Source organism: Mesoplodon densirostris, chromosome 18, assembly GCF_025265405.1.
Source record: "Mesoplodon densirostris isolate mMesDen1 chromosome 18, mMesDen1 primary haplotype, whole genome shotgun sequence".
Classification (NCBI taxonomy): Eukaryota; Metazoa; Chordata; class Mammalia; order Artiodactyla; family Ziphiidae; genus Mesoplodon; species Mesoplodon densirostris.
In genome coordinates, this window is record NC_082678.1 from 11492400 (window position 1) to 11504680 (window position 12281).

At 56.7% G+C, this 12281-nt stretch overlaps 1 protein-coding gene across 3 annotated transcripts; it reads right to left on the reverse strand.

Moving 5' to 3' along the window:
* Positions 1 to 7904: 7904 nt before the first annotated feature.
* CD79B (CD79b molecule) lies at positions 7905 to 10893 on the reverse strand. 3 transcript variants are annotated; one of them, XM_060082426.1, is made up of 6 exons: positions 10827 to 10893; positions 10117 to 10170; positions 8784 to 9095; positions 8446 to 8564; positions 8125 to 8166; positions 7905 to 8003 (listed from the first exon to the last, which is right to left on the reverse strand). In XM_060082426.1, exons 1-6 carry the CDS (start codon positions 10891 to 10893, stop codon positions 7905 to 7907), a joined length of 693 nt encoding a protein of 230 aa, XP_059938409.1. The 3 variants fall into 3 exon arrangements, with proteins under 3 accessions (XP_059938409.1, XP_059938407.1, XP_059938410.1); XM_060082424.1 differs by having other exon boundaries at positions 10117 to 10173; XM_060082427.1 differs by lacking the exon at positions 8784 to 9095 and having other exon boundaries at positions 10117 to 10173.
* Between the last annotated feature and the right edge of the window lie 1388 nt (positions 10894 to 12281).

Sequence of the window (12281 nt, forward strand, 5' to 3'; positions counted from 1 at the left end):
GTCCCTCAGGCTTGTCATCCTCCCCTCTCCACTGTCACCTGTCCCGAGGGCTGTACGCACAGAGTCTCAGCTTGAGAGACCACCCAATCCGTCCTCTTTTTAAGGGGGAGGTAGCAGAAGGAAGTAGCCCGAGTCCAGGCACACTGTGGCAGGGTGTCATTGCGGTGTTGTCCCCCAGGGTGAGGAGGGCCCAAGCCGGTCCCCTAAAGGGGGGCTATGTCAGGATGGATGTACCCTGAGAGCTGTGTGGATGCTTCCTCACTCTCTACCTCTTTCCTCCTCCCTGAGCAGCTCCCCTCCAACCACCAGAGAGAATGTGTGTTTGGGGGAAGGGGGCCAAGGATAGCAAGAGATTCTGGGGTTTCTGGGCACAGATTCCACCTTTGCCCCATCACCATCCTCCTGCCACCTGATCCAGCCTGAGGCAGCTGGATGAAGGGCTAACCCTGACCGCTAGAGGGCTCCAGCCCCACACATTGCCCTCCCCTTTGCCGGAGTATAGGGGCTCCCCCAGGTGGATAGGGCAAAGGACCGAAACTTGAGGCATTGTCCCTGCTCCTTGGATGTGCCACAGAGATCCCGGGAACAGACACTGCTTACAACTGCTTCCTCCCATAGCCCTGTCACCATCAGTGAATCTCAAATTTGGAAGAGCCCTTGAGGACTTGAGTCCCACCCCCAGCACTGGAGCTCTGGGCACAGCACCCTGAAAGATGCCCTCTCCAGTCATCACAGTCTCCTTCCCATCTTTCTTCTCCTCCTTTTAATATTTGTATAGAGCTTATCCGGTTGTGAAGAGCATGCCCCTGCAATCTCCCATTAGACCCTCAGGACCATCTTGTGAAGGAAGCATTATCACCCCATTTTACAGAGGAGGAGACCAAGGCTCAGAGAGGCTTACTTGCATGAGCTACCTCAGCCAAGGCAGCAGATCTCCAGCTCCTTGCTCTTCCCACGTTGCAGCATCCCAAGCCCTTTCTTCAAAGCGGACTGGGTGGGCGCCACTCTGTTTTTTTTAACTTTTAAATCACTCTGATCACAAGCATCCTGCCCCTAATCACAAGAGTCCCTTTGCCTCATTTTGTACTCCCTTAAGAGTCAGCTTGTGGTCCGTGATTTTCCAGGTGAGACTGGCCCAGAGACATGGGGTGCATGGTGGAGACCACATAGCAGGACACGGCCAGGGTCAGGAAGGCTAGGGCTGCACTCTTGCCAACTCCTGGTGCCCAGGGTTGGGGCTATTTCAGCATCTGGAGGTCACCAGCGTCAACTAGTCCCCAAGGATAAGAGCAGGAAAGAACATATTGCCCTCCGTTTAAACCTTCCATCCCTTGAGTCTAAGAACATTTAGCACTTGACCCTGTGGGGAAACAAACGAACGAATGAGCAAAACTTTCTAGAGGTGGTTGGTTATAGTGTTGCCAGCCAATGCTGAAAAGTCACACCCCCATGGTCCAGAACCTGAGTGCTTGTGCCTCGCCATCTCCCCCTTTTAAGGCCAGAAGATAGAGCTCTCTTTTCTCTCATCACTCCTGAACCATCGCCCGACCATGCCCCTGATTCTTTATCTGCTACGGAGGGCACTGGGACCTGTGGGAATTGTCCCCAGGCATGACCATAGGAGGACCAGAGGGGAGTGTCATTAAAGAAACAGGCTCTGAGGAAGATGGGGCCACAAGAAAGGTGAGGACACCCCCTTTCCTCTCCTTCCAGAGCCACCAAAGGGGAGGAGCCGGGCAGGAAGTGGAGGAGGGTCTCTAAGCCCCACACAGCCTCCTGTGTCCTCCGCCACTTCTTCCTTCTAGGTCACCTGGGGGAAGGGACACTGAAGTGGAACCTCTCGTGACAGACTTCTAGCTAATACTTGGGGGACTAGTATGTGAACTGTGGACCACAGGAGAAGCTCAGGCCTCCCCTAGGACTGAGGGTACAGGAGCCCAACTTGGGGACCCCTTGAGAGCCACACAAGGTGGGTACAGGTGCGGTGTGGCTGAGGCTCCCTGCCAGGCAGTTTACTGCCAAGAACAGGTGGGACCAACCAGAGCAGGGGAGCGTCTCCTCTCACCAACCCACTTCCGGTTGGCCCACAGGATTCTGGGGACCCCCGGGATACACCTTTATGAAAGGTGACCACGGTGGCAGCCATCGGACCCAAAGAGGGAAGAACTGGAGGGTGGGGGGTGGATACTGGTGACCCTTCTCTCTAGTCTAGAAAAGGTCTTTTTCAGGGTCTTTAGTGATGGAGACACATACATAATTCATTGCTAGTAAAAGATAAACTTTGAATTAGACTTGGGATTTTCGTGCTCTTGCTAGGGAGTCACTCACCCCTTCTTGGGGCACGACCTGGGGCCAGACTCCTGGCTTCTCCAGATTCAGAGGCTGCCCCACAATGGCCTCTGCATGGTGGCCAGTGAGGAGAGGCTGTGATCAGCATCTCCGGGGTCATCCTCAAAGGGTTCGGGAGGAACCCCCCATCATCTTGGAATCCATGAATTGCAGTGTGTTTGGAAGCCCTTCGTATTTTCAGATTTGACCATCTCTGGGGTTCTCTGTACCTATTGTGGAAATTCAAAGATCTACTCTTGATCTGAAAGTGGCCTCTTTCAGGCTTCAGGAGCACTTCTGAGGTTCAAGTCCATCTCATTGTTTAGAGTCATGATTGCCCTGGTCTTCGGGAGAGCCGCAGAGGGACTGGGGGCAGCTCTTTCCATTCTCCCCTGGTCACTTGAGGTCCATGCTTCCCACCTCTAGCTCTGTCCTGCTTTCCTTGAGGCCAGAGGTTGGGATTGCCCCCAGGATACGCTCCACTCTGTCTTTGATTCCAGCATGCGTCTGATGACCGCGTTGATCACAGCTCATCGGGTCAATGGTTTTAGAGAATATTATGTGGGGATTCCCAAGGGCTTCTCCAGGGGGAGGTGGAAAAGGAGACCAACATTTCTGAGTGCCTTCCATGTGCCAGGCACTGTATTGAGTGATGCAGAGAGGGTGAGGTGCATTCATACAAGGACACTCAGGCTCAAAGAGATAAGTAGTTTGCCAGGAGTCTCTCAGCTCCTAAAAGATGGCAGCCCAAGGCCCCAGTCTTCCCACCACAACGAGCTCTTTAGAAGCCTCATCTAGGAAAGACAGTGGCGCCGCTGGGCGTGGAAGCACTGTCCTTAGTGCAAAGCTAGCAGGGCGGGATCAAGTCCCCACTCAGAAGATGTTCAATGAAGCCTGGGGGGAATTGAATGCAAGGAGCTTCAGCCCAGAGTGAGGACCACAGACACCAAGAAAAGAGGCAGTAAAAAAAACAACTCGATGGAGCCCGATTTGATGAACCAAGTCGCATCATCCTTCACATTTGTGTTGCACATTTCAGTGTACATCACGTTTTCACTTCCTTTATCTCATCGGACCCTTGAGTTTGCCAGAGGGCTCAAGCATGGAGGAAGGGCCTTGGAGGGCTCTGGGGTGGGGGGGCAGGATGGGGGCAGGCACTCCTGTGGGTTGATGGGGATGCTGTTTACAGTAGGTGAGGATCTCTGAACAATCTAGACAACAATCTACATCACGGGACCGACTAAGTAATTTCCACTTGGGGGCTTATTCCCCAGGGAGACAAGCCCATTGAAAAAGAAATATAATAATACCGGGGTGTGTCCAGCAACTGTGGGAAGTCTGAGGTGCTTTCCTGATTGGTGCTGTCAGCTGGAAATAACCTCTGCCTCCTTCTACCTTATTCTGTGGTTGTTTGTGACCATCTTATTCCCCTTAAGGGAATGTAAGCTCTTGGAGGCTGGGTTCACGCCTTTCGCCTCTTCATTCATTCACTCATTCTCTTTTTCCTGCATTAACTGATTCAATAAGCAGTTGTTGTACCTTCCATGTGCCAGGTATTGTACCAGTTCATTATACCTACATGAACAAAGGACACCATCTTTTCTCTGCTGGAGTTTACAGTCTACGGGAGAGAGAATAGCAAACAAATAAATACAGAATGATAAAATTTATACAGAAATTTCACATGGTGAAAACTACCATGAAAGAAATAGCTAAGATATAGAGGTGAGAGCATAGCTCTGGGGAGTGGGGGGACCTGGCAGCTGGCACCATCCCAGGCCTAGCAACTCACCAAGCATCTGCTGAGTGGATTGAATGGATGAACGGACAGTGCCAAGGAAAGAACTCAAATATCCCTCCCAGAAATGGCAAGGCAGGCCATGACGTGTCTTGATGTTCTCGTAGTAGAATGAATTTAACCTAACAAGTACCGAAAAAATGATAATACGGGATCTTGCCATGCACAGCAATACATACCTGAACAAATTTAAATGTAAAAAGGAGACAGGGCAGCATGCATATGCTGAGGGTGAGCACACACAGATGTTCACGCAGACCCACACTTGCAGAACCTGAGCCCCAAACAGGACCTCACGAGGCATCTGGCCCTCCCACTCCTGCCATGTGAGAAAGTGGTCTTAGGGCCGAGAGGACGATGTCTTTTTTTTTTTTTAATTTGATCTGTACATTAGGATCTGTCTAAATGTGTTTAAACAACCTACACTGTGAATTCAGGGTTTCAGTTTTGTTAATTTTTGTTTTCTGTGGAGTCACCTAAGTTTCCAAGTAAAGGCTTTGGGGTGGGAGATGGCCGCTGAGGTGTCCCCAAGTGGCAGGTTTGTTGGTTTTGGTTTTTGTTTGTTCCTGAGTCAATAGCCGTTCCCAAGGGTGCTGTAACTAGGTGCAGCCTGGAGAGCAGAGACAAATCCAGAAATTTCACAGATGTGGGCTCTGGATCCAGCTGCTGAGGTTGCCTGCAGAGAGCAGAGCATGCGCGGACCAGAGTCCCTGGTCCCCCGGCTGGATGGCCTTTGAGGCCCTTTGCAGAAGATCCGGCCAGGCTGCACACCTGCTGGGGGTCCAGTGACACCCAAACAGCAGCAGCTTTCCGAGTTTTGTTTTGTTTTTCTCTAATCTCCAATTCTGCTGGAAAAACACCCAAACCCTTGGGTCAGAGCACCCCCGGCCTAGCAACACCTGCAGCCAGGGGGCCGGAAGTCAAGCTAGAACGGAGGAGGAACCAGCCTGTGCTTACCCCAGGCCCCGGGGGACAGGGCTGGATTCCCCCAGTGGGCAGCAGGGCATGTGCCCACCAAGGGCTCTCGGGGCTGCGTTCTAAAGGAAGAGGGGCCCAGAGCTGGACTCCTGGAAGGATGGCCCAGTGACTCAATATCCTGGCCTATTAGGAAGGAGTGGGGCCTTCAGGGCTTTGCGACTTGTGAACAAGGGAGATGGCAAAGCTGTCCCAGGATTCTCTCCCTATGGCTCTCCTCCTCCTCTGGCTCAGGGTCCTTCGAGGGAGGCAGCTATGATGTAGTAGAAAGAATGCTGAGTTTGGGGTCAGAAGATCTGTGTGTGACTTTTGGCCAATTATGGTCATCATCTCCCTGGGCCTCGATTTCCTCATTTTTAAAGTTGGGATGCAGCTGTCCCCCTTCCAGGGTAACGGTGGGGCAAGATCATGTAAATGAATATGGAGGTGTTCAATAAAATCTTATTGGCAGTTAAGAGATTCTCAATATATAAACATTTGGGGGACCCAGCAAAAGAGTCGGATTCACGTACTGTATCTTAGTTGTGGTGGTGGTTATACAAACTTGTAAATCTAAAATTCATGAAAAGAAAACGAAGTCAATTTTACTGTAGGATAATTTTCTAAAAACCAGCATCTGGTTCAACTCCTCTGGATAAGATTTATGATTCCCGTTTTGTAGATAAAGCAACTGAGATCTGAGATGTTCATCAGCCCCCACCAGCATCACCCAGCTTTGTTTCCACTGCCTGTCAGTTCCGGGAGCCAGGGACCCATAAGACAGACCTGGGGACACCCGTAGTGTAAGCCTCTAAGACAGAAGAATGGACCAGGGAGTGCTTCTACATCGTAACCATGAAGGCAGTGCCCTTGCGGGGTGGGTGTCTGGTGGTCGAGGCAGGCCTCCCTGCTCAGATGATTCTCTGCCAACAGTACTTCAAAGCATTAGGGAAACTCAGTTATTCAAAGATATTAAGTTGTCTTTCAAAAAAGCCAAGGCCTCCCCAGATTCAGGGCAGCCCCAAGCAGGGGGAAGACCCTGCTGTTGGGGGAGAAGTGAAGGCTCCGTCCCACCCCCAGCCGGCTGCCCAGGGTCCCTGGTGGAGGTCGAGGCCAGAATTAGCGCCACTATGCAAAGCAGCAGGAGAGGAAGGGCTGCAGCTCAGTGGAGACAGATGCCAAAACAAGCCAGTTTCCTCTGGCAGCCCGGACACCAGGGAGGGAGGAGGCCCGCCCCGGCTTGGCCCTGCCTGGCTCTGAGTGGGCACTGCTGAATGACGCAGAGATGGACCTGAAACCCCAGGCTTGGGGGGCCTTGGCCACCTGCCCCACCTGGAATGCCAGGGGGAGCTGCTCTCACTGGTCCCCCCATGCTGGCCTTGGTTCTCCAGTTAAACTGGCAGCTCCCTGAGGGCAGGGATTTCTCCCACCTGAATCCAGAGCATGAATGGCAAAGAGGTGTTCTGGGGTCCCCCCACGGTCAACAGGAAGTGGAGCTCAGCCTGGCTCTGCACACAGAGGTTGATTTCACTTCAGCCCCCAGCCCTGAGCTGCTCTCTGTCGCTCCTGCAGCTGGCAGGCTGGGGACCATTTTGCCTCTGATTTTGTGCTGGGAAAGCCTGAAGGGGCTACCTAAGAACGCCCAGACTTCACCACCACAGAGCTTCCCACTTTAGGAATCTCTCTTGCATAGCTCTGGGTCAAATTTAAAAAAATATCCAGGCTTGGTAGGGGACAAGGGGGTGTGTGATGGAGTCAGGGGAAACCCTGCCCTCAGGGAGCTTCTAATTTAACTGGAGAACAAGGCCGGTATGGGCAGCACAAGGTAGTAGCTACGCCAGAGCTGGGGAGGCCGGGGTCCAAACAAGGATTAGGCAGGGACTGGGCACTCTGGGAGGGCTTCCTGTAGGTGGAGGGCCTTAAAGGACAAGAGGATTGGGGTGGGTGGGGGAGGGCAAACTCTTCTAGGGCGAAGACCTCTGCCCTACAGAGCAGGACTCAAGAGCTGCTTGTCGGCTGAAGGGAATGCAGGGTGAGGGTATCCCCGCCGAGAAGAAGGGCCAGTCCATTCAGTCCTTCTCCACTGCTCGGGGCCCCACTAGGGTCAGAGAGCAGGGGAAGAACAGGAGACATGGCCACAGGTCCCAACTGGGCCTTCAGAGAGAAGCAGTGAGTGAGCCCCGGAGAGGGCTCTGAGCCCCATGGCAGCCATCCCTCCTCACACCCCATGGGTCCACGGGTGCCCAAAGATTTGCGCCCAGACAGGTACTCTCATCCACCCCATAACCATAGATGTCACAAGCCTGTGTGTCATTTCTCAAGACACATTGTTTATTCCGTGGGAGAAAGGGCTCAAGGCCAGCAGCCCCCTGGAGTGGGGGAGGGCGGGAGAGAGCAGGAGAGGATGGGAGAGGGATGAAGCTCTCGGTGGCCCATCTGTAGCCACGTCGGGGTGGGCCAGGGCCCTTCCCGGGCTCTACAGGAAGCCGGGCTGTTCTGAGTCCATTTGCAGGTTCCAGACAAGTCTGTGCCTTCCCCGTCCTGAATAGGGGATGGATCCCCGCATAGCACCCCCAGAAGGCTGGGTCCAGTCTAGCCCCAGAGAACTCCCTGCTCCAAATCACTGCCCTGTGGCCCTTCTGCTCCAGTCCCTTTGGCAAGAGATCGGGACCAAGGGCTGGAGGGTCAGGCGGACCTGGTGGGCCAGCTTTGGAGGCGGACAGGGGGTCCAGGGTAAAGGTGATGGGCTAGGAGCCGGGCGGCTCTCAAGCAGTCAGTGAGGGCCCAGCGGGCTATGCCCAGGGGCGTGGGGAGGGCCGGCCTCTCACTCCTGGCCTGGGTGTTCACCCACCGACCACTTCACCTCTCCTGTCCGCAGAGTCACTATATCCTCGTAAGTGGCTGTCTGGTCAATGTCCAGGCCCTGCGGACACAGAGCAGAGCTCAGGCCTTGGCCACTCGCTGACCGCACACAGATGGTGTCTCTGACCGGCCCCCCTGCCCCCCACGGCCCCGGGAGCTGCGGGGTCCACCCCACTCCTTACCTCATAGGTGTGATCTTCCTCCATCCCGGCCTTGCTGTCATCCTGGCGGGTGAGGGACAGAGAGCAGAGTGTTAGCTTCCCCCACCCCATCCACTGCTGGGCCAGGCTGGGGAGGGCCAGGGAGATTGGCCCGGGGTGAAGGGTCAGGGGCCAGGGGTCAGGGGTCAGGGGTCGGGGTGAGGCGCACTCTGCGAGAACAGCTGATGAATAAAGGAGTGATTGGATCGGTAAATCGATGGGCAGGCTCTGGGGCTGGGGAAGATGGAGACCCTGCCCGTGTCCGGCCTGCCCCGTGGCTGCTTCCCCGGCCCCCAGGGTCACCTTGTCCAGCAGCAGGAAGATGGGCACGATGATGAAGAGGATGATGAGCAGTGTCTGGATCATGATGATGCCATCTTTCAGCGTGTTCCGCCGCTTCAGCTGCGCCAAGGTGCTGAACCCTGGGGGGAGGTGGGGCGGGGGCGGTGAGGCTGGGGCCCCCCCTTCGGGCCTGCGCCCCTCAGGACCTGTTTCTCAGCGGCTCTCCCAGGTGCTCGAGGGCCACAGTCACCGCCACACTGTGGCCCCCCTACTGGTCCGGGCTGGGGTGGGGTGGGTGTGGACGGCTCCACGAGCACGCCCACTCTCCTGCCTGGCTGGGGGGCGGGCCCCGCACGCACCCATGACCCGAAGCTCGGTGCCACAGCCGCGCTCTCTCCTCGGGGTCTCCTTGAAGCGCTCCTCCTCGCAGAAATAGATGCCGTTGTCCTGAAATTGGATGTCTTGGATGATGAGCGTGGCCTCGGTGGTGTTATAGGTCTGGAGGATGCGGCCCTTTTTGGGGAGAAATAACTTGGCCTCCGAGTCCGTCTCCTGCTTCCGGAGCCAGCTCACGTTGCCCGGGACCTCCAGGTGGCAGATGATTTCCACCATGGAGCCCCGTTTCTTGGCCACGAAACGTGGTTGCTGCCAGATCCGGGAACAAAGGCTTCCTGTGGGCGCCAAGGCTGGGATTAAAATCCTGCTCCTCTCTTCTTGACCGTCAGCCCGAGCTCAGGCCCTCAGCCGTGGGCCCCCGTCCTGGGCAGCACTGACCCCTGGCTCAGCCCCCCCGTCTGTCCTTGCTTCTCGGGGTGTGGGTCAGACATGAGGCAGAGATGTGGGAGAGACAGAGCCACGTGAGGAGCCACAGGCCAGGCCGCCAGACCCCGCCCCTTCCTGATGGCCCACCATTCCCTCCTGATTTTCCTTTAGAAGGGCCTGGAACCTTCTGATTCCTTTCCATGCACGTTACAGTAGCCCGATGCCAGCCTCACCCCATGAGGCCAGAAGGCCCATAGCACAGCCTCTGGCCTGGCCTGGTGCTCTCACCTCTCCCTGCCCTGGGCTACCCACACCAGCCCGAAATCCTCAGGGACACCCCGCAAATCCTTAGCCTGGCAGTCAAGGCCTCCCACATCAATCTCCTGGCCGTCTCTCCTCCATCACCTCCCTCCCCACTTCTGTGTGGACCTGCTCCTCTTTTTATTCCTAAGCCTTCTTTCTCAGTTTGCCATGATGTCCCCACCCACCTGCTCCAAGAAGCCTCCCTCCTGCCTGGTTCCCAGTCAGTGGTCCCCCAGGAACCCCTGCGACCTGTCGGGGCCCCTGAGGTTACGGTCTCCTGCTGGGGCTAAGCCCAACTCCCCAGCCAGGGAGAACGGGCCTGAGTCCTCAGCGGGTTTCTCTCTGGCCCCCACTCCAACCCTGGGCTTGGCGCTGCCCCGGATCACTGGGACTGGAGCCCTGTAATTTATTGAGGATGACAGCTGGAGGAGTGGGGATTGGAGGGGCTTCAGAGCCAGGCCTTACAGAGGGAGACAGACCCTACGGAGGCCTGGGGATGGGAGTCCTGGGTGGGGAGACCCAGGGGGCACAAGGGCACAAGGGCGACCATGAGACAGCCCACAGGACAGTGACCGGCTTTGGACACAGACATACTTGTCCCCAGAAGGGGCGGGGGAAGTTGCTGACCTTTGGGATCCGGGTAGAGCTCCTGTGTTTTGCTGACCTCCAGCACCGTCTCACCTGCTGGGTGGGAGGGAGTGGGCGGGCCGGTCACTGGGACTTGGCTGCCCCACCCCTGCATTCCCAGACCCACGTCCTCCCCGCCCAGGACATCAGCATCAAGACCCCTCAGCTCTCCCCCAGCCCTGCTCTGGAGAGACTAGAGTGGGGTGGGGTCACCAGAAGATCTGACTCCCACTCCCAGCCCCCTTTCTGCCCTTGACCTTGAGACACTTGAGCCGCGCCTGGATGAGACGGGAGGGAAGTTACAGCTGGAGGGCTCCACCGCCTTCCAGACCAGGGCACCACTTCTGGAACATGCCTGTCCCAGGTCTTCTTGGGGGCAGCTCTCCACTGCCCGCCCCCCACGCAGTGCCCTCCACGGCCTTGGGGTGAACCACACTCTTCTTTCTCTCTCCTGGGCCTAGCTCTTCTGCGGTCAGAGCCACCAACCCCTCAGGCCCAGCTCAGCCTGACACCCTCCGGGCGGGAGAGGGGCTGGGGCCGTGGAGCCCTGAGCCATCAGCATGGCTGATACCCACAGACCCGGTCCCCAGGGCTGTCAGAGGGAGACAGGAGGCAGAAAAGTGTGAGAGACAGAAGGAGGAGGATGAGAGAGCAGGAGACAGAACCAGTGGAAACAGCGGAACCAGCAGGCCTCTCGGCTCGGGCCGTACCTGAAAGAAGCAGCAGCAGAAGCACCAACCAGTTGCTGAGCCCGGGACACAGCGCCGGCCCCGCCATGCTCACCCCTCCGTCTCCTGCCCCAAGCCCGTGACAGCGGAGGCTCCTGGGGGGAAAACGTGTAACTGCCCAGGCTGCAGCCTGTCTCCTCCCCGCCTCTTCCCCACCAGGCCCCTTCCTGCCATGCAAATTGGGACCCAGGGGAGGCACCAGCTCTCCGGGGACCCTGGGGGAGGGCAGGCTCTTTTGTCAGCTGTGCTGCTAAGGCTCAAGGGTCACCCCAGCTCGGGCACTACAGCGGGGTCCACGGTGGACGCCCCGGGTGGCGGCAGCCTCTGAGTCCCCACCCCATCCCCGTGCCCTGGGGCCCCCTAGCCTCCCACCTCACACTTAGCTGAATACACGTGGGTCCTGTGGATGAACGCGAGTGCGGCCTCTCCACCCTGGACCAGCCTACACCCTGTGGGAAGAGGGGCACCCAGGAAGGATGGGGCAGGGGTGCTGGCGGGCAGCCATGGGCCCAGAGCACAGCCTCTTGGCTGGAGTGCAGGTGGCCATGTTGGGGGTTGATGGAGATTTGACCCTGGGGAGGAAAGGAACCACAGTGGTTCTTGAGCAAGGACAGGCCAAGAGTGGCAGCCGCTTGGGAGATTTGGTCCAGGACCTGGCGAGAGGGCCCCTCCCTCACTTGGTGGGAGAGTTTGCTGGGAGCTGCCAAAGGAGGTGGACTTAGGTGTTGACAGCTTAGAGAAAACCCACCACTCAGCAATCAGGGGACTCTCAGGGCACTGAAGTGTTAGCCACAGCTCCAGAGGTCTTGGGCAGAGGACAGGAGGCTAGTATGGGGGAGCCTTCAGGTTCTGAAACAAAAAGGATCTCTGGCTTTGTCTCGCCGGTCAGCAGAGTGGTGGATGGAACCATAAGTCTAGGAGCTTGTCTAAGCTCAACTTTGTGCCCCTGCCCCTGGATCAGGCACAACCCTCATCCCTTGGGGGCGCGGGGCGGGGGAGGTGCCCTTGTGCAGTGCACAACCTGCACAGCTGCACATGGCAGGCTTGCATCCCTCAGCCCCACAGCTGAGCCCACTCTTTTTTTTTTTTTTTTTTTTTTTTTTTATTAATTTATTTATTTTTGCTGTGTTGGGTCTTCATTTCTGTGCGAGGGCTTTCTCTAGTTGTGGCAAGCGGGGGCCGCTCTTCATTGCGGAGCGCGGGCCTCTCAATATCGCGGTCTCTCCTGTTGCGGAGCACAGGCTCCGGACACGCAGGCTCAGCAGCCATGGCTCACGGGCCCAGCCGCTCCGCGGCATGTGGGATCTTCCCGGACCGGGGCATGAACCCGCGTCCCCTGCATCGGCAGGTGGACTCTCGACCACTGCGCCACCAGGGAAGCCCTGAGCCCACTCTTGAGTTTTATGTTTTATGGAAGCTTCTTTGCTCTCTCTTGGC

Excerpts from the sequence above, each read along its gene's own strand:
- CD79B (XM_060082424.1), bottom strand. The coding sequence starts at position 10,893 with ATGGCGGGGCCGGCGCTGTGTCCCGGGCTCAGCAACTGGTTGGTGCTT. Across the intron at positions 9,096-10,116 it reads GCTCTACCCGGATCCCAAAG|GAAGCCTTTGTTCCCGGATC; the intron begins GTCAGCAACTTC and ends TGGCGCCCACAG. Across the intron at positions 8,167-8,445 it reads TCTTCCTGCTGCTGGACAAG|GATGACAGCAAGGCCGGGAT; the intron begins GTGACCCTGGGG and ends CTCACCCGCCAG.